We start from the raw sequence: 25,975 nt of genomic DNA on the forward strand, positions 1-25,975 counted from the left end.
ATGACTCAGATTAATTCAACTGGAATAAACTCAGATTGAAGTGAAGCAAACATAATCCCTGACTTGAGGAAATGATGTGGGCTTTGTGATGTGGGCTTCAGAGAGGTAGAAAAACTAGACCTATTTTAGTGACAGTATCTGGAGAAAAAGGGCCAAGTCTAATGAGTAACCTGGGCAAGTACAGGCTAAAATAATTTCTGCAATCTATTTGGGAATATACAAGACTCACTGTGACTCGGCAAGAACAATCTTATACTGCTATAACTAGCCTACTATAGGTAAGAAATGGGTTTGAAGAGTTGGGAGATATACTCCAAAAGTGAAAATCACCTGGGACAAATACACTATGCCAGAAGATTCTTACTTGGAAACACACTGCTTCACCTAATGCCAAAAGCAGTCAAAGATAGAGCATGACCAAAGGCCCATGTAACTATCTGAATGCAATATGGCTAGGGAATATGTTTCTGGAAAGGAAAATAAAACATGATAATGCCTTCTGAATAAAATAGAGGAAGGTGAAAAACAGGTTTATACAATACACCCCAGGAGTCATCCAGTCACATGGAGGCAGCAGCCTGGGGCAGCTTCAGGAACCCAGAACAGAAGCCGAGAAATAAAAACAACTGAGCTTGTAAACATCTGCCTGACTGAAGAGCTGAAGAAACATGACTGGGATTCTGGAACTCTGCAGAATCAGGATGAACTACAGGAAGCTTATAAGAATGACCACAAGGTAGGAAGGAAGGTAGGAAGGAAAGAATAGGAAAGAAGGTAATTCTTAACAAGGAAAGAAAACAGAGTAAAAGAAGGACAATATTTGAGAAAAAACTGACAACAAGTCAATTATCGAGTAATCCCAAGATGATCTACCAAAAGGAGCATAACAGAAAGAAAGAACCTTTAAAAAAGTAGAAGAAAAAAAGGAATGGAAATTAAACAGGAGGTTATAAGAGGAATGAGATGTACTCGTAGATAGGAAAAGAGTTTAAAAGGAGAACTCTTAAGTATTTATAGAAACACTGTGAAATATGAAGTAGAAATTGATAATATAAATAAGATACAAAGATATAGAAGGCTATGTGTAATCTATGATATGTTAAGGGATGAGAACCTAGAAAGAAGAGAAATGGAGAAATGTGTCACACACACTGAGATGTCAGAGAATAGAGCTTTTCATTTCCTTTTATTTGAAAGGTTACTGAAGTTTTTATTTACTTATACTATGCATACACACACATGCATATGGTGTGACTGAAAAATAACTGACTTCTAACTGACACATAAATATTTAATCTTACTATGTGTAAGGCACTGACAGACACAATCACATGAGACCAAGTCTTCAGAGCTTTACACATCCTAAGAGAACCTAAGGTTTAAGATATTTAAAACACACAAAGTATTATACAAGATATTGACATCAGGTTGAAAAGATAGGAACTAATACTAGAAAAGGTCCAATTTTTTTAACTCTGTCTAATCAACAATTATTACTAGATTTCATGAGTTTGATAAAGATTAATGCAAACTAATGCAAACAATAAGCCCCCTTCCTAATTATAGGTAACCATGTAGTCTACTAATCATGCAAAGAAATTATTTTCATTTACCTGAAAATATGCTGACATAAAAGTGTTATCCACAACCAAAATAATGTCTCCGTGTTTATGTACAGTGTGGGCACAGGCTTCAATGTCAGTAATCTTCAAAACAGGGTTTGTAGGGGTTTCAATCCACACAAGCTAAAACAAATCAATAGATGACAATAGTTTATAAAAAATACTACACAAACATACATCCCATCTAGGAAGCTATAATGGAAGAGCATGTTAAAATGAAACTGAAAGATTCAAATCTGAATTCTAATCCCCATAACTTTCTGACAGCTAAGTAACTTACTCTTTATATTGCTCAAATCTTCAACTTCTCAAAGGAGTTGATAGTATTTATTTTATAGAACTGTTGTAAGGATCAAATGATTTAATGTACATATAAGCAGAAAAATACTAAAAGTTAATTCTTATAATTACTTTTCATAAAAAAGATGTATTCCAAAGACAGCTCAGTATCTGGGAATTATGTTAAGTAGCATAATAAGTGATAAGTAGCATAAACTGTCTCAGATTATACACTAGAATTTTCATTCAAGACCAATATACCTATGATTATAAGCATATCCTGAATATTGACTTCAAATATGCCAGATGCAGTAGAAACTAAAAAATAAACCCCAGAACCTGAAAGAACATAGGTTTTAGAGTGAAAGAGAGAAGTGATACACACAACAGGAAACCTAGCTACTGCTTACTAACAGCACCATAATTATCCGTATATCCTAAAACCTAGCAAATGCAGGCATAGTAGATGCTTGATAGTTACTGAAAAGACCAAAGAAGAAAATTCAATTTGTTAACAAGGTGTCACCATATTGCATGAAAGAGTTCTGCTTTGATACCCTTCCTACTCTAGAACTTTACTGTAGAAAAGTTAAAGAGCCAAAATAATGCATATTCTACAGAAATTAGGTTATTTAAAGTATCTATAAAAAGTATTCCTGGGTGAGAATTTGTTATTCCTACTGGTTAGAAAAAAAATTAAAATAAAAAGGTGTAAATAAAATGCAAGTCAATTTTACATGGACTTTAAACATCTACTTCAAGTGATGAGGCAGGTATTTCGGGGGGAGAGGAGAACTGTATTAATTCAAGTCAGTTCAGAGCCATTACACCAAGTTCTGTTAACAAGCATATACTCACAATTTGCTGTCCTCCCTTAGAAAGACTTATACTAACTATTTTAATAAGTATTTTCTCTCTCAAGCAAAATAAAAACAAATTCCTTTGAAAACAAACCTTAATCATTTAAAGTTCACCTCTATGTTAATCTTCAAACTAATTATTTGTGTGGGAAAAGGTTTTCATTTTTTGGCATTCGCTGCAACCTAATCTTGAGTACAATTTAGACCTTTCAAACATTAGTAAAAAGTAAGAAAAGGCTGACACTGGTCCTTCTTCTACTCAGGCAGAATTTAAATGAGGTCCCAAGAAAGAATATCACACATGCCATTCAATCAGGCACAAAACACCTTCCGGTTGCACACAAACTTCCCAGGATGGAGGTTAAAGATTGCTTGTGGACTGTTCTTGACAGCTAACACATTTTGCTGAAGTATCCTTTGTAACTCCTTAAAACCCTTTCTACAAAGCAGGTACAATTATTCCAAGTTTGCAAATGAAGAAATCAAGAATTTGGTTAAATTTGACCAAGATGATTTGCCAACTATGATTCCGAATTAGAATTTGAGTTCCACTCCATTAATTTAGTTACCTATTATAATACCTAGGAGACACCAGACCTAATTTAATCTTGCTTATGGTTTCCAATGGCTTTTAATAAAATGTGTTATTTAGATTTAAATTACATCTTCAAGTAAACAGAAATGATGAAAATAAAACATCAGCAGGGGGCGGGGGGTTACACAATGGTCTGTGGTGGAGACTGTGGGTGCCTTGGTAACATGCTCCTGAAGATCCCATATGTCTGAATAATGGACTGTGTTGCAAAACAATATTACCCTCATATAAAATACATAAAAAACAAATACACAGACAAATCTGAAACAGATAATTCCTTTTAAAAAAAATCACAAGGAAAACAGACAAAATTGTAAACTGAGTTACCTTGGTTTCTGGAGTGATGGCTGCCTCCAGCAATTTGGTATTGGAACAATCAACAAAAGAAATTTTTAATCCAAACTCAGCTGCCACCCTCCTGAAGTATCTATTTGTACCTGAAGCAAAAGGGAATCAGATAAAATGGAAAAAATATTTTAAGAAATGTTCATTCCTTATAGGAATGAATATTTTTAAAATGTAAGTATCAATCACCAATAAAAATAAAAGCAATTCCATTTTGATTAAATAGTTTGGCTATCTTGTATAGGAAAGAATATAAGGCTTGGATTTTAAACTGAAAGAGTCAAAGAAAACACATTTGCTATTTACACCAAGCAGCATGAAAGAAAAAATGTTTTTCAAAACACTACTCAAATCTCTACTATACCAACATTAAGTGACAGTTTCCCTGAATGCCAAAATCTTTCTTAACAATTTCTTCTTAGGGTCTCCCTGGTGGTGCAGCAGTTGAGTGCTGGTTTGCGAAGCTGCCTGCAGCCTCTGCAGCGTCGGTTCGATCCCCAGCCACTGGGCGAGGGTCCCACATGGCGTGCAGACCTCTCCTGCTGCCCACTGCTCCCCTCAGCAATGTATTTCATCAGTCCGCTTGTTCTGCTCCCTGCTCTGGCTCTGGTGAATTCTCTCACCCTCCCGTGCTTCTGACTATACCCAGTGCTTGTATAAATAAATAAATAAATCTAAAAAAAAAACCAACAATTTCTTCCTAGTATTCAAATGTAAAATAAATAAATCATGTTGATAAATGTAGTAAATTTTTAATCTAATCATACTTTGATAATAAAAAATTGGTTACTTTCTCAATCCTTTTTTTTTTTTTTTTAAGATTTATTTATTTATTTATTTATACAAGCACTGAGTACAGTCAGAAGCACGGGAGGGTGAGAGAATTCACCAGAGCCAGAGCAGGGAACAGAACAGGCAGACTGACGAAATACACTGCTGAGGGGAGCAGCGGGCACAGCAAGAGAGGTCTGCGCACCATGTGGGACCCTCGCTGGCGGCTTGGGATCAAACCAGCGCTGCAGAGGCTGCGGGCAGCTTCACAACCCAGCACTCAACCACTGCGCCACTACGGAGGCCCACTTTCTCAATCCTTCATGTGGTTCTGAAAGTTTTAACAGACAAAATAAAACACTGAAAATAAATAAATAAAATGAGGCCCCCATAAACCAAACTACTAGACTTTTACAGTAAAATAAAACAAACCATTTATTTAGAGTAATTTCATTAATAAACATTGTTCTGAATTTGATTTTTACATATGCAAATGTAAAGGAAAATACTGTGATTGATAGGGGAAAAAAAACAAAATCAGGGAAAATATGATCAAGCTTATATCGGACTTTAAATGTTACATAGACTTTAGGTAATATGATTATAAATATGTGCAAAAATTTGTTAAAACTCAACAGCAAATATCAAGATTTTGTTCCTATGTTTGCCTTGAGGTTTTTATTAAAATTTACAAAAATAACTGAAAGTTTGAAACTTCTATAATTTTAATTCAATAAATTATCATGGGAATCTAAGACAAAAGGACATAAACTGTACTTAGCAAATTTCTGTGAGGGATAAAATAACTAGGCGCTAGTTACTTCAAAGAACTTACAGACCTAAGTTCTTGTTCAGATAGGAAATAAATAAAATGCTCCTAACAGTCTATAAGTCACATTTAATTGAGGAGCATTTAGAATATATATATACATTTACAAATTAATTTTGTTATTGTTTGAACACAAAAATCAGTCTTGCTTAAAGGTAAAGGCAACCTGTCTTCTTTAGCTTCCCAACACTACTCTCAATAACTAGCATTTTGGGGCTTAACAAGGGGTTAAGTCTCAGGACTATGAAGCTATCCCGTCCGGGAGCTACCCACATGGCACAGCAGACCTCTCCTGTCTCACCCACTGCTCCCCTCAGCAGTGTATTTCAGTCAGTCTGCCTGTTCTGCTCCCCACTCTGTCTCTGGTGAACCCTCTTAACCCCCACCCCACACCTCTGGCCTATAACCCAGTTTTTGGATTCATAAATAAAATAAATCTTTTTAAAAAAAATAACTAGCATTTCAACTCTTTATAATGTCCTTAATTTTGATTCCATGGATGGGCTTCAAGAGATAAGATCCCTTGAACCTAAATTAAAATGGCAAATGTTGGGTATATTTTAAGTACACTTGGGAGGGTGGGATTTACAGATTTCAACAGATTTTCAAAAGGTCCTCTAAAACCAAATTGGAGGCTGAGTAAAGGGGCAGGTTTTGTCAAGGTCTTTGAGAGAGTGATATAGGTTATAGTTTCTTTTCATTGCAGGTGAAAATTTTAAATTATACTAGAACACTCTCCAAACACTGTCTTCTCTACAGAAGAGTAAAAGTTGATCAAATCCCACATCTTCATTCCAGCAGCTTAAATAAAAATTTAATTAAACAATCTCTATTACAAGAAGTTCCACAGCAAGGACTCCCCATGTTTAGATTCCTTCTTTGACAAGTCTAAATCACCACGAAGGTGTCACCCATCACACCTCTAAAATATAGTACATAATCAATAATCTTGGTTGGGTATATTCTTGGTTGGTTATTTTGTTGATATATTCAGGACCACTTTAATTAGCTTTAAAATACCAGCTGACACAACATGTACAGGACGTCACCTACCTCCATACACATCATCCATACAAATAATTTGGTCTCCTGCTTTCAAGAGATGGGTAATAGTCATAGTAGCTGCTAAACCTGAAGCGAAGGCCAAACCTAAATAAAAATCAAGTCATGGTAAGCCAAAAAGTTAGACAGACAGGTTAATAAACATCTGCAATATTTACTTACATTACTCTAAGGGTCTCACTCTATTAAGAGAAGAAAAGCCAATGCTGAGTCATAGGAAGTTCCCTGATTAATATCATAACAAATTCCCCCTTTCTAATTCATAGATAAAATATAGTTAAAATAACATATATATAATTCAGCTTTGGCTATATTTCTTTTTTTTTAATATTTATTTTCTTATGTCATCAAATTTTTGGACAGTATTTGATTTCTTCCCTCAGGTGTAGTCACCATAGCTCTCCCACCCCCACAGCACCCCTGACTCAATACCACTTTCCTCTGTGCTGTTCCCTCCCCTAATTTGACCCTTCTCCCTTCCTCTCCCCTGCTGTTTGCCTCCCATCTAGGGTCAGATTGCAACTTTTGTGTTTTTTGCTTTAGTTATATTTCTCTGAAACACTTCAAGGAAATAATGCTTTACAAATTCTGAGATACAAGGCCATTTGCCAATTAAATTATGGCTTAAAAATATCAAACTCTAGGGCCTCCCCGGTAGCGCAGCGGTTGAGCGCAGGGTTGCGAAGCTGCCCACAGCCTCTGCAGCGCTGGTTTGATCCCCGGCCGCCAGTGAGGGTCCCACATGGCGCACAGACCTCTCCTGTCATGCCTGCTGCTCCCCTCAGCAGTGTACTTCGTCACTCTGCCTGCTCTGCTCTCCTCTCTGGCTCTGGTGAATTCTCTCACCCTCCCGTGCTTCTGACTGTACCCAGTGCTTGTATAAATAAATAAATAAATCTTAAAAAAAAAAAATCAAACTCTAAAGAAATTTCAAACTTGGGAAACAGAGCTGAGGTCTGATTCATTCATTGACTATGTGTGCATACAGTTGAACAAATATTTTAACAAAACTCAAAAACAGTCTGGAGATGTAGAATACCTTTTAAACAAATGTGATGTTAAATCTCACATTGAACAAAAATAATGAAAAATAATGATTAATAAAAACTGGCATTGAGCACATTAAGCACTGTTAAAGAAAATATCCTGATAGGGCCTCCCTGGTGGCGCAAGCGGTTAAGACGCAGCCTATGAAGCTAACCACAGCCATTGCAGAACAAGTTCCATCCCCGGCCAAGGAGCTACCCACATGGCTCAGCAGACCTCTCCTGACCCGCCTGCTGCTCCTCTCAGCAGTGTATTTCAGTTGATCTGCCTGTTTGGTTCCCCACTCTGTCTCTGGTGAATCCTCTCACTGCCCCCCCCCCCCACGCCTCTGGCCTGTACCCCAGTTCGTGTATGCATAAATAAATAAATCTTTTTTTTTTTTTAAAGAAAATGTCTTGATAGTTCATTATATCTCCCCTGACCGTTTGCAGGGATAATCCAATTCACTTGAAAAATATAATTACTATAAAATCTCAGAAAAGTTGAGAATGGAACACAGTTCTCTACTAAGCAGATCTGTGGCCCAACACATAGAATTCACATAGAAAGTGAAGCTCACTTAGAAATGCCTAATATATGAACACTCAATCTTTCTACCTCCTTCAAGAAATAATGGCTCCATATGTTTAAGTTAAAAAAAAAATCTCCTTGGGCCTCCATGGTGGCGCAGCGATTGAGTGCTGGGTTGCGAAGCTGCCCGCAGCCTCTGCAGCGCCAGTTCGATCCCTGGCTGCTCCCCGGCCACCGAAGGAGGGTCCCACATGGCGCGCAGACCTCTCCTGCCGCCCGCTGCTCCCCTCAGCAGTGTACTTCGGTCCTTCTGCCTGCTCTGCTCCCCGCTCTGGCTCTGGTGAATTCTCTCACCCTCCCGCACTTCTGACTGTACCCAGTGCTTGTATAAATAAATAAATAAATCTTTAAAAAAAAAAAAAAATCTCCTCTCCAAAAAAAAATTAAAATCCCACACAAACCCAACAATTCATATCATGAACATTCTAATTCCTACACTTTGCTGTGAGAAAATTCATTAATACTACTCCTATTTACTACTTCATCCTCACTTACTCCATATTATCTTTTATATTAAAAAAAAGATGATTTAACAGCAAATCCACATTCTTCATGAAAAAAATACAAGAGTCAAGGAATTAATCCCTAATCTCTGAGAATATATTGTCAAGGACACCTGGCTATCACATATGTACCTTGGTGCTATTCTCAGACATAAATTATCAGGTGAATAAATCAGAGCATAAGAAAGTTTATATTCTCATAGATAGTGCTATAAAACTTAGTTAATTTTTATCTACTTATACAGACAGCTTCAGATGAAGAGTGTATTTACAATACCACCATTTCATTTCTGTTTATATCTAATTTTGCATAACAACCACATGTATGCATATTATACCAGCTGTGGTATAATGCTTTAGCAAAGGACTTTGAATAGCTACTTCTTATTTCTTTCCAACTCCAAATCCTGTGACCCTATATTTTTTTCTTTATATATAAGAAAAGATTCTAGACTTAACTCTGAAAGGAAAATTACTTACTGTATTTAGCCCCATCCAGTGCTGCCACTGCTTTTTCCAAGCAATTCCGAGTGGGGTTTCCAGAACGACTATATTCAAAACCCTGAAAAGAAGTTTAGAGAGTTCATCTTAAAGAGATTTAAGAGATTTAATTTATGCCAGAGTCCTAACATAGACAAATCCACAACTACGGGTTTATCCTACCATGATTTTCTAATATTTAGTTATGACACTTCTAGTCATTAGACAAAAACATGACTTTTGTGTCTGTAAGGGTCTTGGAGAGGCTCTGAAGTCAGCCAAACTAGATAAGATTTCTTTTTCTGAGCTATATGCCAGTAGATAATTCCTTAACATTTCCTAGAGTCAATTTCATCTGTCAAATGGGAATAAAATACAGGAATCTAGCTCATAGACTAGAAGATAAAATGAGATCAGCTTGCATAATTCTCTGCATGATGTCTCGCACAAATCAACCACTATATAAATGGTTTTATTGGCAGTAGTATTATGTTACTCACCTTCATCTATGAATCTGAGAAAAGGGAATCATATGAGCTAACACAGTAAACCTGATTCTCATGTGTATTTCACTTCCTAAGTAATAAGAAATGCAAGTTCTGTTTAGTATGCAACAGGAAGCTATGAGCAGACCCTACAAATGCTCACATTTTAGATCTTGGCTCTACAAAAGTGACTCAAAAAATAGGGAATAATTTTTTTTTTAATTTTTATTTTGTAAAGACTTATTTATTTATGCATACAAGAGCTGGGGTGTAGGCCAGAGTGCAGGGGAGGGGTGAGAGGATTCACCAGGGATAGAGTGGGGAACAGAACAGGAGGATTCACTGAGATACACTCCTGAGGCGGGCAGTGGGCAAGACAGGAGAGGTCTGCTGTGCCATGTGGTAAGCTCACTGGCCTGGGATCAAACTCGAGCTGCAGCAGCTGCCAATAGCTTCACAGTTCTGAGACTTAACCCCTTGTGCCATCAGGGAGGCCCCAAGACAGGGAATAATTTTTGACAAAGCAGCCTCACAATACATTACTGAAATTTGCATTATGCTCTTTTTACATATATGGCACCAAACCAGTTGAATGCATTTTATTGAATCCTCATGATTGTTTTGAGGAAAATGTGGCCTAACGTTACAATACCTAAGGAAATTGGCGCCAGAAGTTAAATCCAGGATTTAAATCTTGACTAAAAAATCTATCCTGCTTATTCTCTCCTGCCTCATACAGTAGTACACAATAAAACTCAAACACTCTTAAACACATTTGTTTCTGATTCAGGAGCTCCCAATATTAGTAATAACAATTTTTTTTAAAGTATTATGCTTTGTTTGTTTCCTTGTTTTGGACAAAGTGAGACTTATTTTATAGGGTCGAGGATATCCTCATCACTCACCACCATCATCTCCTTGCTGTGATCTATAGCTGCACTCACCAAAGAGAAACACCTGTTTGGATTCATGTAGCTACTACCACAGAAAAATGTCCTATGTTCCCATAAATATTTGCTGCATACATTTATCTTTGGGGGTGGGCAAGAAGAAGTATATTTCAGGGACAAATTCCCATCCTTTCACCCATTCAATAGCTTTCCAAATGAAACTGAAGAATGCCATCTCTCTTGTATGCCTTCAAATTCTCTTTAGTGTTCTTAATTATTTTTTAAGGGCAGGTTTTTTTTTAGAGGAATCTGTAAAGCATACCATCTCTTCTGTCTCTTTAAAAACATTTAATTATTAATATCATAGCTAACCTGTTAATTTTCACAGTAAGTTTCAAAGTCTGGGCAGTCACACATTCACAAAAAACTGCATAGGAACAAATTGCTTGCTTCAGAGAGGTTGTGTACACATTTTGACTGGAAAGTATACTAGTCAGAAGTATCTAAGCCAGTTGTTGAAATGCTCTTAGAAGTCTATCTCACAAAACAAGGGCTGGGCCTCCCTGGTGGCACAAGGTTTAAGACACAACCTATGAAGCTATCTGCAGCCAATGCAGCACAAGTTTGACCCCCAGCCAGGGAGCTACCCACATGGCACAGCAGACCTCTCCTGACTCGCTCACTGCTCCCCTCAGCAGTGTGTTTCAGTCAATCTGCCTGTTCTGTTTCCCACTCTATCTCTGGTGAATCCTTTCACCACCACCCTCATACCTCTGGCCTACACCCCAGCTTTTGTATGCATAAATAAATAAATCTTAAAAAAAACAAAAAACAAAAACACAAAACAAGGGCTAAGTCTAAAACAATTTTCCTTGACCAAAGAGGTTTTCAAAGCATGATCAAGGCTTAGGACTTACAGGGTTTATTTATTCCAAACCTCAGCAAACGTTAAATACTTCAAGAGTTACCAAGTATGCCACCAAAAGGGAAAAAGCTATGAGATTAACAAAGAAGTTTCTCTCATATGCCTTACAAATCATTTACTTACAACTCTGGGTTAATTCATCTTTTCTGTGAAAAGTGTATAATTCTCTGACCTGGGTGTTGTAGAATCAAATGGAAAAAAAGTGCAAATGTGAACAATATGAAATACCAAACTGTGAAGCAATTATGATGTGTCATACAGCTTAGCACACATATCAACAGTTTATGTGGTAGATACTATTATTAACCCCATTTACACTGGATCAACCTTGAAGCTTGGACATATAAAGCAACTTGCTTCAAGGTCACCCAGCTCAAAAGAGATGGTGTCAGAATTTAAACCTAGGTTCTCTGAGTACATGATTTGTGCTCTTAGTCACTTAAGCCACACTACTTACATGATGCAATGGGTCAGTTTATTGCTAGCAGTACTGGAGAAGAGCTCTGTGTAGTCTAGAGCCTAAGAGTGGAGCTCTGGAGCAGGGTTTAAATCCCAGCTCCAACACTTAATAACCATGTGGCCTTAGGCTAGTTTTAACATGCCTATATGTCAGATTTTTCATGAGAACCTAGTTCAGAGTAGGGTTGATGTTAGGATTATCCAAGGCAATACATACATGTAACACACATGATATAATATATTTATGTATCTAACACATAGTAAGTGCTCAATAACTATTAACTGAGGACCTCCTTGGTGGCCCAGGGGTTAAGTCACAGCGCTAACAAGCTATCATCAGCCACTGCAGCAAGAGTTCCAACCTGGCCAGGGGACTGACCCACATGGCACAGCAGACCTCTCCTGTCTCACTCGCTGCTCCCCTCAGCAGTGTATTTCAGCAGATCTGCCTGTTCTGGTCCCCACTCTGTCTCTGGTGAATCCTCTCACCCTCCCCACCCCACCCCCATCTCTTGCCTAGACCCCAGTTCTTGTATGCAAAAGTAAATGAAACAAATCTTTTAAAAAATAACTATTAACTGAATAGTTTTTAGAAATAGTATGATCTTGATTCTAGGGGAGTTATTTGACTTTTTTTTAACTTACTCTTTACTACATCTCTATGCTTTTTGCTGCTAAAGGTAATTTTCTGCTTTGAATTGCAAATTTGCCAAGATTACATGAATTTCAGCTAAAATCTATAGGGTAAATTAGAGAAACTGTTCCCTCCAATCCTGCTTATCAAAAAAAAACATGATAATTAGACCATCCAATACAAAGCTTTACTGCACGGGGAATTAAGGTGTAGTAGTCATGCTTTCAGATGCCTGTCAGGTTTGTAAGTCATTTGCTTCATTATTTGCGTGCCTTTTTAATGGACACTCACCCCTCGACTCCCGCCCAACCCTAGACCGTCCCAGAACGACCCAGCTCACCGAGTGCCGTCCAGGAGCCCTTTGCTTGAACGTGGTGGACATTGAGATGGGGGGCACTACGGCGTGGGAACTCCATTGCTCCGGCTCTTGGCCCACATGGATGGCTTGCGTGGCAAAATGTTGGAAGCGAGGCTGGAAACCTTGCAGGGAGGTGTCTTTTCTCTGCATGCTGAAGCTGCGAAGGAGAGAGAGAGGCAAAGAGCGAAGAAGAAAACTAGAAAACTAGTGCGGCTGAGTGTCAAAGAAATACAAGCAGCGGGCGAAAGGGAGCTAAAGGCGGCCCGGGGGATCCACTGCCAGCGTTCACGCGCCCGCCTCGGCGCCCTGCGAGGGGACTTTATCAGCCGGCAGGGAGGGCCGGCCCGGCGCGGGGCGGGGCCCCAGCGGCCCAGTGCGCGGAGGCCCCGGCCGTGCCCGCGCTCCCCATTGGCTGGCGGCGGAGGCGTTGCCTGGAGCGTCGCCGCGACCACTCTTCCCGGTGCAAAGCGGCCAGCGAAGCCGGAGGCCGGTGTCCACGTGGTGCTGGTCCCTGCAGGCAGATCGCCGCGTTCCAGCTCTGGGGAGGCTGCCATGCTGGCTGCAGCGAGCCACCCGGGCATCGGGGCGACCTCGGTCCGGGGTGCGCCCGAGCGGTGGGGCAAGGCTGCTGGGTGTTGAAACCCAGTAACCTGTAAACAGGCCACACAGATAGCCGCCTCCCTCTGCAGAGGGTGCCCCTCACCCTCCTCCTCCCCACCCCCAACCACCACCCTTTGTCCTGAGGGAGGTGCCGACAGGCACGAGTGACAAAGGGGAGATCAGTTACGAAAACCGTGGCCTCCAGCTGCCAGATCTGCAGCTTGGGTTCTTATTAAGCGTGGGTAACGTGCTTTTTAAGGTACACTGAACTCTGTAATGACCCAGTAGTTGCGATGATTGAAACAAAAGTTAAGGTCATATTTTACTTGTCATTGCATATCTCATGTAGTGAGAATTTCTGAACAGCTATGAAAACTTGATCTCCCTCGCCTCGCCCCCAGCATCGTTTTGAAATGCGGGGAGAAGCTCTCGCTGATGAAATAGTGTGGCTTTGAAATTTTTATTTGGAGCCTAAAATCCTCACACAAAATGCCTTCGTACACAATTGACAGCAACATCCCTGTAGGAAAACAGGAAAAATTCTCGTGTCACAATTTACCGTTCACCTGTACCCAGAGCCCTACCGGCCGCCACTGCAGCACAAGTTCCATCTGGCCAGGGAGCTCACCCACAAGGCACAGCAGACCTCTCCTGGCTCGCCCCTTGCGTCCCTCAGCAGTATATTTCAGTGGATCTGCCTGTTCTGCTCCCCACTCTGTCTCTGGTGAATTCTCTCACCCTCCTTCCCCAACCTCTGGCCTACACACCAGTTTTTATTCATAAATAAATAAATACAAATCTTAAAAATAAATAAATAAATAAATAAATAAAAAATAAAACAAACAACAAAAATCTCCATTACCTAAATAATATAGACTTGACCTACTTACTACTGTGACTATTTCCTAAGACTAGGGAATTTAGGACTATTCCTACAAAGTATTAACTATCTGAATATCTAAAACTTCATAAACTAATTAAGAAAGGAGAATACAGAATAAACAGCTCTTAAAATTTTACAGAAAGGACGATGACTATTTCCTTTTTTTTTTTTTTAAAGGTTTATTTATGCATACAAGAGCTGGGCTGTGGAGTGTAGTGAGAGAATTTTAAATAAGCTCCAGGGACACTTAGTCTTTAAGCACTAGAGGGGCAATGCCTAAGGATCTGCAAACTTTTGGAGGCCTAGTAAAAGTTTTAAGCCTGAGGGAAAAAAATGGATGGACTCCAAAATGCTAATAATTATAATATGTATTTAATTAGGGTTTTTTTTTTTTTTGGTTAAAAATAGAATGCGTACATTGCAACTCATGCTGAGTTTTACATAGCTGTAATGAGTATAATGTTATTTGATGTTTAGGAACCAGGGAGGGAATAAAACAATCCTAATTAGTTAACCTCCTCTTATTTGTGAACAGCCCTGAGATTACACAGATATGGCCACAATTATTACCCATCATCGCAATACAGATACTGAAAAAAGACTTTTACACATCAATTTAAAATAAGAAATTCAGAGCCTCTCTGGTGGCACAAGGGATTAAGACAAAACCTATGAAGCTGTCCGCAGCCACTGCAGCACGAGTTTGATCCCCAGCCAGGAAGCAACCCACATGGCGCAGCAGACCTCTCCTGACTCGCCCGCTGCTCCCCTCAGCAGTGTGTTTCAGTCAATCTGCCTGTTCTGTTCCCTACTCTGTCTCTGGTGAATCCTCTCACCCTCCACACCTCTGACCTGTACCCCAGTTCTTGTATGAATAAATAAATCTTTTTTTAAAAAAGTTTTTAACAATCTCTTTCACTGACATTGTAGTCATTTTTGGAGTTTGTGGGTTTGGAGTGCGGGGTCCTTGGGTTCACTCTGGGAAAGGTTTCTCCAGAGCTCCCATTTCAGTGGCACACAGCAAGTTTCCCAGGCGAGTTTCTCCATGAGACAGAGACATTAGTTATATTTCAAGGGCAGGTTTATTAGGGAAAGGGACAGAAGAGTCCACTTGCTTAGACACAAGTGGGCAGGAAGAGCTGCCCCAAAAGGGACAGGTTTGCTAAGAAAGGCCTGCATGGTTGCAGGCGGGCGGCATTGAGGAGAGCGGCCTCCACTGAGTGAGGTCAGGGAAGAGAAGTCCCGGCATGGTACAGGTCACCGGCAGCCAGAAAGCTGCTGCCCTGCACAGGGAGAGAGTTGGTGAAGAGAGGCACCTGCATAGGCACAGGTGAGCAGAGGGATTGCTGCTCCCAGCTAGTGCAGAGACTGCACTGATACAGTCCTTTTCTGTTTGGGAGGGGCTCACTCCTTGTGAGCTTTTGGTTTGTTGCTGATTTTGGATAACCATGCAAAATCTGAACAGGAGATTCCAGGATGGGGACTGGAGATTCCAGGGTGGGCCCAATCTCCCTATCTTTACCCTCAGGTCTGTGCTCTACTCCCTATAGCAGTCTGATCCTACTTGGCTCTTATGCCTTGTGCTAAGGCACTAGAGCCTAAGGATCTTGATTTCTATAGCTAGGTTAATGGTCATGTTAATCCCCTCTACCCCCACCTCCTTGTGTGAGTCAGTTTTTAGTCTTGTGAGGCCTCCTTTCCAGTTTTTTTCACTCTTGTCCTCCATCAACATGACGTATAGTCAAGACTCCTCATGGGCCTCCCTGGCGGCACAGGGGTTAAAGACAATGCTATCAAGCTATCGCCAGCCACCGCAGCATGAGTTGGATCTCTAGCCAGCCATAGAGCTAACCCACATGGCTCAGCAGACCTCTCCTGCTTCACCCGCTGCTCCCCTCAGCAGTGTATTTCAGTAGATCTGCCTGTTCTGCTCCCCACTCTCTCTGGTGAATCCTCTCTCTCTCTCTCTCTCTCTCTCTCTCTCTCTCACACACACACACACACACACACACACACGCGCGTGCGCGCGCATCTCTGGCCTATACTCAGTTCTTGTATGCATAAATAATTTTTTTTAAAAGACTTCTCAGGATGATACTGTCTACTTCTGAAATTTCATAATCTACCATTCTCAACATCCCTTGCTCCCTACCCCTTATATTCAGATTTGCTTTATTCTCCAGAAATATTAATCTAGAAGTATTTTATAGTGTCACACTTTCTACCTGGAAAGTCCTACTTCATTTTTCTGTCAACCTCCAACTGCTATGTCAAACTTTATAGCAGATATAATTTATCATCCTGAAAACCTCTCTTTATGCCCAATCCCAATGAATGGGTTTCTAGGCTCAATTCCTTTTTTTTTTTTTTTTAAGATTGACTGATTGATTTATACAAGCACTGTGTACAGTCAGAAGTAAGGGAGGGTGAGAGAATTCACCAGAGCCAGAGCGGGGAGCAGAACAGGCAGGCTGATGAAATACACTGCTGAGGGGAGCACCGGGCCCGGCAGGAGAGATCTGAAACGCCATGAGGGATCCTCGCCAGCCGGCCAGAGATCCAACTGGTGCTGCAGAGGCTGCAGGCAGCATCCAAGCCAAGAGCTCAACCGCTGCGCCACCGGGGAGGCCATCTAGGCTCAATTCTAATGTGGGTGTGTGTGAGGGCTTTCCTGCAGCAACAATAAGGAATTCTCAGACTATAGCAAGGAGATGTGTTAATTCAAATATACCTTCTCAATTAAGAAAGGGAGTAGGCTATATAGGTTTGGGGGCAGAGGTTGAGAACAGAGGAATTAAATTTTATTGGCTAAGGAGTGGGCTAAAGACAAAGAAATGTGGGCTTGGTTGAAGCACATTGGCTAGTTATAGGGTAGTTCAGACATGGAGATGTATGAAAAGGTTTTTGTAAAGGTAATTGGAGTTTTAAATCTGTTAGGGGGCCACTCACATCTGGGCAGCCCCCTTGCTTTGTATTTGTTTCTCCCAATTCCAACTTGCCTGCAACTCAGCTCAAAGTTAGTCACTTCTGCTTATTCAGGCTGATTGTTTGCTAATAAGCCTCAAGATTCTGCTATCTGCAAAAGAAAGTCTCAGAATTTAGATAAGCTTTTTTTTTTCTCTTTTATGTTCTTGGGTCTGAAGGTAATTTAATCATTCACCCTTATTTACAATCCCCTGCTTCTTTGCGTTCAATTAATCTGCTAGAGTCACTCACAGAACTCAGAAAACCATTTTACTTAATAGATCACTGATTTATTATAAAAAAGATATAACTCGGGAACAGCTAGATGACAGAAATACATAGGGCAAAGCGTGGGGAAAGGGCAAGGAGCTTCCATGACCTCTCAAGGAATGCCTCTCTCCCAGTACCTAGAAATTTATCCAAATCATTTTTATGGAGGTTTCATTACATAGAGATGATTGATTAACTCATTGGCCATTAATCATTGGCCATCAGTGATTCATTCAACCTTCAGCCCCATTCATATCACTGAGATAGGGGAGAGGCAGTAAGGTGGTAGCACTGGAAGTTCTAACCCTCTAATCATGGGGTTGGGGTTGGTTCTCTGGCCACCAGCCAGAATCCTAAGGCAGGATCCAAAAAAAAAAAAATCCCAAACAAACAAACCCAGCTCATTAACATAGCAAAAGGTACCTTAATCTCTCTCAACACTTAGGAAATGCCTAGGGTTTTGGGAGTTGTGAGACAGGAATTGTGAACAAAATCCAAATATATATGAGAAATATATTTTAGCCTTCTGAATGACCAAATATCTATTTCTTATAAATCACAATAGTGCACCCACTCTGCTTACAAGGGCACACTATATAAATACACAAAGATGTTATTTCTTTAACCTTTATTTCATTCTATTTCATCAACTAAACTAATAAAATCCACAGAGAATCTTCCATAGCTCGATATTGCCTGGCATAAAGTAAGTTCTCAACGACGCTTGTAAAAGGAAGGAAGGGACAGAGGGAGGGGGAAAAAGGAAAGAGAAAACAAGTTAGAAAGAGAGGGAGAGAAAAAAATCACAAATCCTGATTTCAGGGATAGGTAAGATTTTAATAGATAGGAATGAAGACGGTGTTCTAACTAAAGAGAGCAGGGAGAAGTTCTAGAAAACCAGAAGATGCTGCTGTCAATGACACAGGAACTTAGGGTAATAAATGGGCTCCGAAACATAGCAGATGATTTTCTAGATTTATACTGTCCAGTTCAGCATCCCACTAGCCATATGTAATCATTTAAATTTAAAATAATTAAAATTAAATAAAATTTAAAATTGCATTTTGTTCAGTTGCATTAACTACATTTCAAAGTCAATATAAGTTGCCCTCCCTTATTTGTAAATGATATGTTCCAAGACATTCAGCGAATACCTAAAACCACAGAGTACTGAATCTTACATACAGTTTAATTTATATATGAGGCACGCTAAGAGATTAAAACAAATAACAACACAATAGAACGATTGTAGCAAGATACTGTAATAAACGTTACATGAATATGGCCTCTCTTTCAAAATATCTTATTGTTCACAATATTTTAGAACCATGGTTGACCAAACCAAAACTGTGGCAAGAACTATGGATAAGGGGGGACTATGGTAAGGACATGTGGGTAGTGGCCACTGTATTATACATCTCAGATAAAATACATTTACAGTGTCACAGAAAATTCTGTATGTCAGTCCTCGTTAGAGAAAGAATGATTCTCTGCTCCTAAAGAAGAAACACACAGTGGAGATCCAGTGGCTTCCCTAAGAACTGATCTCACCTTTTTATAACATGTTCCCACCTACTTCCTAAAGGAATTTTAAAATAGTTCTGGTAGCAAAATGAAAATACATTTTCAAAGAAGAGAATTGGATGTCTACTTCTGACAGCAGCAGGGTAACTGGTGCTTGACTTCCTCTCTTGCCAGAAACAACTAAAAACAACAAAATATGGTTTTAAAAAACTATATTCAAATGCAGAACTATGATATCTAGAGAAGGTAAACAAATAAGTGGGACTTTCTGAACCACAGTGCCTGCCAAGAGAGTAATCTCAAGCACTGGACTGTGGTCTCATTTAACCCAGGTCAGTGATCAGAGTTCAGAGGGCTGGGGCAAAGTATCAAAGAAGAAGAAGAAATCCAAGGAGAGAGCACTAGAAATCTGTATAAGGCATTTCCTGTGCCTCTGGCTAAAAACTAAGATGTACATGCATTCCCGAAACTCCATGAGGCTGGGTAAAAAAAACAACTGAATACCTGCAAGCTGAACAACTCCCAAATTCACACAAGGCCAGGAGACAAATGAATTAGAACCTGAGGGTGAGACCTCAAACTTATGGGATATTCGATATTGACTCCTTTAGAGTCACACCTTAATAGTGGGCTAAGCCAGCCAGAGAGTAGAGGCCACTTTTATTTACAGCCTGACAAGCTTAAAAACAAGCCATAAAAGACACAGTCTGACACTAAGGTAATTTCACTGCTTCCCTAATAAACTTTCAAATTCTTTAAAGAAAACAAAATCCAGGTGAATATCCAGATTTATACTGTCCCATTCAGCACCTCACTGGCCATATGCAGTCATTGTATGAATAAGCTCATTTAATCTCCAGTAATCCAATGAGGAAAGAGTACTGGTATCACCTTATTTTATGAAAAGTATAGCCTAGGCATTGAGAGTTGGAAGAAATTGACATTGCTTACCCAGCTAATAAATAGCAATGCAAAGATTCACATTCCAGCAGCAAACACCATTATGTGTACTAATTTTCATTACACTGCATTGTATCTCTGGAGTGTGAGAAGGGGCACTCCAATATTACTAAGGATATGCAATGGTAGCCTTTTGGAAAATCATCTGACCACATCCATTAAAAAAAGTAAAAAATTATATAGCTTTGAATCTGTAGTCCTACATCTGGGAATCTAGTCCATATAAATAAAACAACCAGCAAATTAAGATAAGTGTACAAGGACATTTATGGGGGATGACTAATTAGATGATGATATAGCCAGAAAATGGAATGCTATGCTCACAACAAAAAAAGAAGGAATTAGAGCTGTAACAATTGACTTGTAAAATTTCTTTAAAGTATTATTGCAAGGTGGAAGTAAATGCATGTGTGTGTGTGAGTGCATGTGTGTGAGACCATACCTATAAACACTGACAAACAAAATGTATGTATTATGTAGAAGCCTGGAGAAAAAAGAAGCCCCAAAAGCTACATACAGTGATTATAAAATAATTGTTAGGAGCTTCAGCTTAAATTTTATAGGTTCAAAGATCATATGTATACCACTTAATTACTATGTTACCTTAAATGATTTACTTAACTTCTTTGTTCCTCAGGTTTTTGATCTACAAAATTTAGATGGTTCTACTATGAATCCCACTGGGTTGTTGGGATGATTCAGCGAATTACTGTGCATAAAGTAAATAGGTACACTCAGCATATGGTAAATTCTCAATAGAGGTTATATATTTATTGTTCTTTTTCTTATTCCACTAGATTGTTAGTGTGGGCAGTAAGAGAAATGAGGACAACTAGTATATAGTGGTTGAGCGCTGGGCTGCAAAGCTACCCACAGCCTCTGTAGCACCAGTTTGATCCCTGGCCACCGGCGAGGGTCCCACATGACATGCAGACCTCTCCTGCTGCACCCGCTGCTCCCCTCAGCAGTGTATTTCGTCAGTCTGCCTGTTCTGTTCCCTGCTCTGGCTCTGGTGAATTCTCTCACCATCCCGCGCTTCTGACTATACCCAGTGCTTGTATAAATAAATAAATAAATAAATCTTTAAAAAAAAAAAAGAATAGGAGCAGTCATCCTAAAATAAAATTTTAGGAGTGACCTAAATATGGAATATTACAATTGCCTTTATATAAAGTTATGTTTAAATAAGTATACATATTTCAAGAGACTTTACTTTTTAGAGCAATTTTAGGTACATAGAAAAATAGAGTGGAACTCTGTCTCTGGTGAATCCTCTCACCCCACCCCACACCTCTAGCCTGTACCCCAGTTCTTGTATGCATAAATAAATAAATATTTAAAAAAAGAAAAAGAAAGATACAGAGATTTTCCATATACTTACAGTATATGGAAAGACAGCATTCTCGCATAGCCTCACCCATTATCAATCTCCCTCATCAGTAATACAATTTTTTTATAATTGATGAAGATGACATTTTTTACAATTGAGGAACAACCAAAGTTCATAATTTACACTAGGGTTCACTCCTGTTGTATATTTTGTAGTTTTGGACAAATGCAAAATGACATGTATTCACCATTGTAGCATCATATAGAATAGTTTTGCTGCCCCCTAATTTGTGTGCCACCTATTCACCCTTTCTTCCCCACTAACCGCTGGCAACCACTGATCTTTTTACTGTCTCCTTATTTTTTGCCTTTTCCAGAATGTCATATAGTTGGAATCAAATAGTATGCAGCCTTCTCAGGCTGATTTCTTTCGCTAATACTCATTTCATTTTCTGCTATGTCTTTTCATGACTTGATCACTCATTGCTTTTTAGCACTGCTTATCCATTCAACCACTGAAGGACACTATGTTTGCTTCCAGGTTTTGGCATTGTGAATAAAGCTGCTATAAATATCTGTGTGCATGTTTTTGTGTGGACATAAGATTTCAGCTCCTTTTGGTAAATACCAAGGAATGTGATAGCTGTACTGTGTGATAAGAATAATTTTAATAAGAAACCACCAAGTTGTCTTCCAAAGTGTCACACTGAACTACCTTTGCTCTTTGATCAAAGATCAGTTAACTATTTGATGTGGGTCAAATTCTGGGCTCTCTATTCCCTTCCTTTGGTCTATTTGTACAATTTTTTTTTGGATCAACATTTCACTGTCTTGATTACTATAGCATTATTATAAGTCTTGAAGTCAGGTACTGTCAGGGCTTCAATGTTGTTTTTCTCAAATTCTGGGTTTTTTGTCTCTCTACACTAACTTTAGAATTATTCAAAATAAAATAACTGCTGGTATGTTGACTAGGATTTCATTAAATCTATAAGTCAAATTGGGGAGAACTTATATCTGGATAATATCTAGTCTTCCTATCCATTAATGTGGAAAATCTCTTCATTTATTTAGTTCTTCTTTGATGTCTTTAATCAGAGTTTTATAGTTTTCTTTTATGAATCTTATACATATTTGGTGGGGTTTACTTGAGTATTTCATTTTAGGAGATACTAGGAATACTAATGTAAATAGTATTCTGTTTTTAATTTGAATGTCTACTTGCTCATTGCTGGTAGATAAGAAAGCAACTGAGTTTTTTTTTTTTTTAAAGATTTATTTATTTATTTATACAAGAATCGGGGTACAGGCCAGATGTGTGGGAGGGTGAGAGGATTCACCAGAGACAGAGCAGGGAACAGAACAGACAGACTGACGAAATACACTGTTGAGGGGAGCAGCGGGCGAGACAGGAGAGGTCTGCTGTGCCAGGTGGAACCCTCTCCGGCTGGCTGGGATCGAACCCGCGCTGCAAAAGCTGCAGACAGCTTCACAGCGTGGCACTCAACCGCCTGCGCCACCAGAGGAGGCCCAAAGCAATTGAGTTTTTTAGGTAAACTTTTTTTAATGTTTTTATGATTTTTTTCCAAAGACCAAGAAATAAATCTATTTCTTGAGAATTTTCTTTCTCAAATTACAAAAACATCAAAGCATATTAAGCTTTACATTTTGCATAGATCCCATTTGTTCACCAAATTCTAATCTCAATAAAAAAAATCACAGTAGAAATAGACCACTGTTAAAGGTCAAGATATTTAAAACCATTCAATTGTTTAAACTTGATATCTCTGGCACCTCCCTGGGAGCTTGGGTTTAGTCTCAGTGCTATCACCACTACCACGTGAGTTCCATCCCTGGCCACAGAGCTAACCCACATGTGGTGCAGCAGACCTCTCCTGTCTTAGCTGAAGATATGAAAAAAGAATGGGTAAGAAGAAGGAGCAAAAGAGTGATGGTTTAAAATATGTCTACAAATTGTTTTCTACTCCTCCTCTTTCAAGAAGTGGAGGCTATTTTTCCTGTCCTGAGGCATGGGTTGAATTTAGTGACTCCTTTTTAATGAAGAATGATGATTCATCTGCCTTCAGAGATAAATCATAAGAGATATTGAGGGTTCCTACTTGCTCTCTCTTCCTCTGTTGAATCTGTCATGCTAGGAAAAACCAGCTGCCCCATTATGATAATATTTTGAAGCCCTAGTAGAGGTCCACTTGGTAAAGAACTGAGCTCTATCACCAATAATTAACACTAAGTGAGCTATCTTGTAAACAAGTCCTCCAACCTAGTCAAGACTTCAGTGAATACAGCCCCAGCTAACATCTTGATTACCATGACATTAAAAACTTTTAGACAGATTCACCCAGATGAACTATTCCCAAATTCTGATACACAGAAAACAGGTGAAATAACACATTCACTCTTTAATCCACAAAGCTTTATTTATTTTTTTAAGATTTATTTTTATTTATGTATACAAGAATATTTATATATAAATATTTATATTTATTTATAACCCTTAAAAATAAATGCTTAGGTGTCTGAATGTTGTATATGAACTGTTTGATAAAGAAAAAAATTCACATTTATTCAGTGACTGCCATTTTTCAGGCACTTTAACATATACTATTCAACCAACTCTACAATCCTGCAAGACTAGTGTTATTATTTCTGTATTAAAGCTGAGAAAACTAGAGCTCATAAAGTTTAGGTGTTTTCCCAGAGTCACAAAGCAAGTGATAGTCTAGATTTTAATCCAACTTGTCTAATTATAGGGTTAGTATAATTTCTGCAACAATATCATAAAGGTACCATACCATATACTTAGCCAATGCATTTAGCTAAGTCAAAGGTATTTGTCTTTTTAGTGTATATATTTTCTCTCCCTTAAAAAAAATTTTAAATATCTTGTTGGCAGAAACCATTTTTGGATAACTTTTCTATCACTTTTTATTCCAAACAAGTCTACTACCTTGACAACATAAATATTTATTTATGATGATGAAAATACTAAGGTTGGAACAATAATAATAAGTTTGGGATGATGATTAATTCAGGATTAATGCTTGGGTCGATGCTATAACCTTATGTAATGTGTGTGTGCGCACGCACTCTCTCTCTCTCTATTTATTTATACACACACACACACACACACACAACAGAACTCTCACAATCTGCAAAAATGTGCAATAAAAATAACGACACCAGAGCGACTCAGACCACAAAAAACCTACACAACTCTATGGCCAGAGTGCTATCCAAAATACAATTGGGGTCCTCTTTGGTGGCGCAAGGGCTTACGACTGAACCTATGAAGCTGTCCGCAGCCTCTGCAGCACAAATTCGATCCCCAGCCGGCCAGGGAGCAAACCACATGGCGCAGCAGACCTCTCTTGACTCACCAGTTGCTCCCCTCAGCAGTGTACTTCAGTTGATCTGCCTGTTCTGCTCTCTACTCTTGTCTCTGGTGAATCCTCTCACCCCCTACACCTCTGGCCTGTACCCCATCTCTTGTATGCATAAATAAATAAACTTAAGGGGCCTCCCCTGTGGTGCAGCAGTTGAGCGCTGGGCTGCAAAGCTGCCCGCAGCCTCTGTAGCGCCAGTTCAATTCCCAGCCACTGGGTGAGAGTCCCACATGGCACGCAGACCTCTCCTGCTGCCTGCTGCTCCCCTCAGCAGTGTATTTCATCAGTCTGCCTGTTCTGTTCCCTGCTCTGGCTCTGGTGAATTCTCTCTCCCTCTCGTGCTTCTGACTGTTCTCAGTGCTTGTATAAATAAATTAAAAAAAAAAAAATCTTTAATAAATAAATAAATAAACTTAAAAAAAAAACCAAAACAACAATTGGTACCTCAGGAGCAATCTGGACAATCGAGACAGGCAGCTTGAAGTGTCTGGAGGCTGCTTTGCCAAAAAAAAAAAAAAAAGAGATCTAGAGAAAATGCTGGTGTTAACACAATATAGATGGAAGGACAGCTTTGAGCTAGAAAGACTGTTATTAAGTAGACAAGAGTAGAAAGTCCTCTGAGTTGAGCCGGCTGGGGTGCATCTCTCTGTGAAGGAGCTGGGGACTTGGTGTTCATTTTCAAGTTTCTTCACATACAGCTGAATGGATTCCTGACTGTTCAGCATCTAAACTAGCATAGGTTTTCTTTCCTGCTGTAGGTTATAGTACTATTATTCCTATTCAGATCTCCTGCTTACAAAAAAAATTCCTATGAACTAATCCAACTTTCAAATGATACAGTATTTCTTATATACCAATTATGTATTTTTTTTTAAATTTTTTTTTAAAGATTTATTTATTTATACAAGCACTGGGTACAGTCAGAAGCGCGGGAGGGTGAGAGAATTCACCAGAGCCAGAGTGGGAGCAGAACAGGCAGATTGACGAAATACACTGCTGAGGGGAGCAGCGGGCGGCAGGAGAGGTCTGCGCGCCATGTGGGACCCTCACCCGGTGGCCGGGGATCGAACCGGCGCTGCGAGGCTGCGGGCAGCTTCGCAACCCAGTGCTCAACCGCTGCGCCACTGGGGAGGCCCTATACCAATTATGTATTAATTGTTGTTATATAAACACACGTTATAGAAGAACAGATTATAACTTGCTTAAACAACAGAAATTTTTTTCCTTCATTGATCTGGAGTCTAGGAAGTACAAGATCAAGGTGTCAGATGATTTGGTTCCTCCTTGAGGGCTCTGCTTGGTTTGCAACTGGACATCTCACTGTGTC

At 39.4% G+C, this 25,975-nt stretch overlaps 1 protein-coding gene across 3 annotated transcripts in view; it reads right to left on the minus strand.

Moving 5' to 3' along the window:
- The window catches only part of CTH (cystathionine gamma-lyase), a 72,938-nt gene that overhangs the window by 10,910 nt on the left and 36,053 nt on the right, over positions 1-25,975 (minus strand). For 2 of the 3 annotated variants that reach the window (XM_037500968.2, XM_037500969.2), the window contains 5 exons: positions 12,697-12,871; positions 8,964-9,045; positions 6,355-6,450; positions 3,684-3,793; positions 1,614-1,745 (listed from right to left, as the gene is read on the minus strand). In XM_037500968.2, the coding sequence (XP_037356865.1) occupies positions 1,614-1,745; positions 3,684-3,793; positions 6,355-6,450; positions 8,964-9,045; positions 12,697-12,864 (588 nt within the window). In that variant the 5' untranslated portion in view covers positions 12,865-12,871. Of the gene's footprint in view, positions 1-1,613; positions 1,746-3,683; positions 3,794-6,354; positions 6,451-8,963; positions 9,046-12,696; positions 13,015-25,975 lie in introns of those variants that run through there. The other variant, XM_037500967.2, reaches the window with a different exon arrangement.

This window comes from Talpa occidentalis, unplaced genomic scaffold (genome assembly GCF_014898055.3).
Source record: "Talpa occidentalis isolate TD23 unplaced genomic scaffold, MPIMG_talOcc4v2.1 talOcc4.9, whole genome shotgun sequence".
In the NCBI taxonomy this organism is placed as follows: domain Eukaryota; kingdom Metazoa; phylum Chordata; class Mammalia; order Eulipotyphla; family Talpidae; genus Talpa; species Talpa occidentalis.